General features: G+C 27.1%; 1 protein-coding gene across 1 annotated transcript; it reads right to left on the bottom strand.

Moving 5' to 3' along the window:
• Positions 1 to 1,058: 1,058 nt before the first annotated feature.
• Positions 1,059 to 2,323, bottom strand: LOC111617651 (ferritin heavy chain-like; the record flags this gene model as incomplete). The annotated part of the gene is made up of 1 exon (XM_023358922.1): positions 1,059 to 2,323. A coding segment is annotated over one exon (466 nt), but the record flags the coding sequence as incomplete, so codon positions are not given.
• Between the last annotated feature and the right edge of the window lie 746 nt (positions 2,324 to 3,069).

Here is a 3,069-nt window from a genome sequence, read left to right as displayed (position 1 = left end):
AAAAAGTACTTGGCAAAACCTTTTCTACCAACTTTATTATTGTCAAAATAAGCTGACATGCCCATGTAGGCAAGACTAGCATGCATTTCTGATCTGAAAATAATTTATATTTTGAAAAACTTAATTTAAAATTATATTGTGCAGAAATGTCTTGTTTTAGATATTCTTTAAGAGAACAAGATACAATCAACACTAATGATAGCTTATGTAAACCTGTATCAAATTACATATTAACATTATTCTCAATAAATGAAATATTTAAATTATAACATTCACGTACACATTAATTAGATTAAGAGTATATTTGAGTCTCATTTAATACATAAAAATTGATAAAATATAATTTGCTATTAACAGCAGAGTATATATTTGAAGTACACTGTGACAAAATTGTGCAGATTTTTAGAATGGAGTATTGCCAAAATATTTTATTTAAATAATTTGACTTTTAAATCAAAATACTGTTAAAATATCAATATGAACTTAAAAATTCAGCTACCTATTTAATTTCAAATAATATAAAATGAAACTTGTCTAAAAAAAATCTATTATATAGAAGCATTTTTGAATTGTTGCTTCGTTTTTTCTCTAAAAAAAATGTTACATAAATTTACAAATTTTTTTTATACGCAATAAAATCATTTTGAATCTCTCCTATGCGTATTAAGCATTTAATTAACAATTGATGGCTCGGAAATTTGTTCAAAATATTTTAAATATTTTCGTACTATTTGAAAGTTTTGATATTTGTAACTTATTTATCACATAAGATTTGAAACGTTCGGAAATTCGTTGCAATTCTATACTTTTCTCGTATTCTCAGCTGTTTCTATCAATACATAATTTTCACTGAACAGCTTGAAATTATTAATCTGCAATTTATTATCGGCAGAAATTCGTAGACAGAATTCTAACTTTAATGCAATTTTTTCATTTTATAGTTTTTCTGAACAGTTTGATCATTTTCTAATGTACAATAATTAAAGAATCAAGTAAATTTATGTATTATTCATTATAAAAAATATTTTATAGACTAAAAAGTTCTTAAGGGTAAAATCTTTTCAGTTTTAATAAATTGTTACTAAGTAGTGTTTTACATTTTTTAAAATAAAAAGATTGGCAACGCAACATTTAGATTACAAATGAGTGAAGGAATCAAAATATAAAATGGATACAAATTATACGACCGAAGATTGAAATTTATATCATCACTTATATTTTAATTTTATGAAGGCAATTAGGAAATATGTGAACGATAAGTAGCATTAAACAAATATATTTATGTGTATATATGTATATATATTTGTACATTTACAAATACATTTTTATCTATCTAATATTGTATATGGAGCATTGTGCTACAATTTATCTAAAAATTTTAGAAAGTTTGCTAATTAAAAATATATGGAGAAAGAGTGAGTTATACACTTGAGGATTTATATGAATTAAAAGTTTATATTTTCACATAATTAAATAAAAAAAAAATAAACTTAATATACTCTTGTTTTGCTGTTTACAGGAATACCAATACATAGATCTTTGGCAAAACTTAAGAATAAAATGACTTGAATTATTTTTGATATCTGATATGCATTAAGAAACCTTACAAGGTATTTCATTACATGTGTAATTGTTATAGAATTATGGAAAATATAGGGTGGAAAAGAATGAGCTGTATATTTCTCATCATAGGAATGTTTAAGAAAAATATATTTTTGAACATAAATGATAAAGAAACTAAATGTAAAGAAAAAATTGTCCAAAAAATAAAATTGAGTAATTTTCAAATATTAAATCTTGTGAGAAAGAATTATTTTAAATATATATCATACTAACAATGCACCAAGAAGAGAAAAACTACAGTTCCATCTTTTCACCAGAAAGTTCACGATCTATCAAATATTCTCCCATTCCACTGTCCATGCGTCTCAACTTTGTGACGTAAGTGTTTATTTCGTCGATAGACTCCACCTGTTCAGTCAAATATTCATTTTCCAAAAAGTCCATCAAATGTGGATCTTTGCAAGGTCTCTCTGCTAAACCATGCAAATGATGTAATTTGTTATTTACAGATTCTTCCAATCTCAAGGCCTCTTCCATTGCATCCAAACCACTTCTCCAAGTATAATTAGATGGCATCTTGATGTTAAACACACCAATTTGGCCACCTCGTCTATTGACGTAATCAATCAGTTTTTGAGCATGTTCTCTTTCTTCTTTAGAATTTTCCAAAAAGTACTTGGCAAAACCTTTTCTACCAACTTTATTATTGTCAAAATAAGCTGACATGCCCATGTAGGCAAGACTAGCATGCATTTCTGATCTCAAAATAATTTATATTTTGAAAAACTTAATTTAAAATTATATTGTGCAGAAATGTCTTGCTTTAGATATACACGTATACCTCGACTTACGTCCTTCCCGATTATACGTCGTTTGTCAAAAAAGTATATGGAAAAATAAAAATCAAGTTTAATTAATTAAGTCATTATATTCGACTGTACGTCTGTCCACCACAAATTTTGAAGTCGTAATATCACTAGAAAAGCGTTTGAAGGACATAAAATCTTATTAATTTAAATACCGACTTACGTGGTCTTTTCTGGAACCAATTACCGACGTAAGGCGAGGTATACCTGTACTGAAGGAAAAAGTGGAAACACTTAAATAAAATAAACTTATTTAATCTATTCGTGTAAAAATAAAACAAAATTAAAAATAATTTCATTCTTATATTATTTCAAATTGTCATATAGCCGAATGTTAAGACAAATATTTATCAAGGGGGGTATGACTACGTCGTACCTCCGTGCATCGGCTTTCAAGTCAAAAAGAATTGCCCACTAGTCAGAGATGGCTTAAATTTTCTTTAGTTTATTCCGAAAGAACGAAATTAAAATTTTTGTATCGAGTGGAGGAGGGAAGAGTGCCGTCGATAAGGTGATAGGCGATATACGAGTAAAACAGGACACCAATTTAACAAAGAAACAACGATTTATTAATTATCTATATAGACGGTACAATAACTATTATCAAGGAAAATTTTGGAGTCCGTAAAACGCGAATGGT

This window comes from Centruroides sculpturatus, unplaced genomic scaffold, assembly GCF_000671375.1.
Source record: "Centruroides sculpturatus isolate CEXI.00-Female unplaced genomic scaffold, Cexi_2.0 scaffold4166, whole genome shotgun sequence".
Lineage (NCBI taxonomy): Eukaryota > Metazoa > Arthropoda > Arachnida > Scorpiones > Buthidae > Centruroides > Centruroides sculpturatus.
This window is presented reverse-complemented; position numbering and strand designations above follow the sequence as displayed.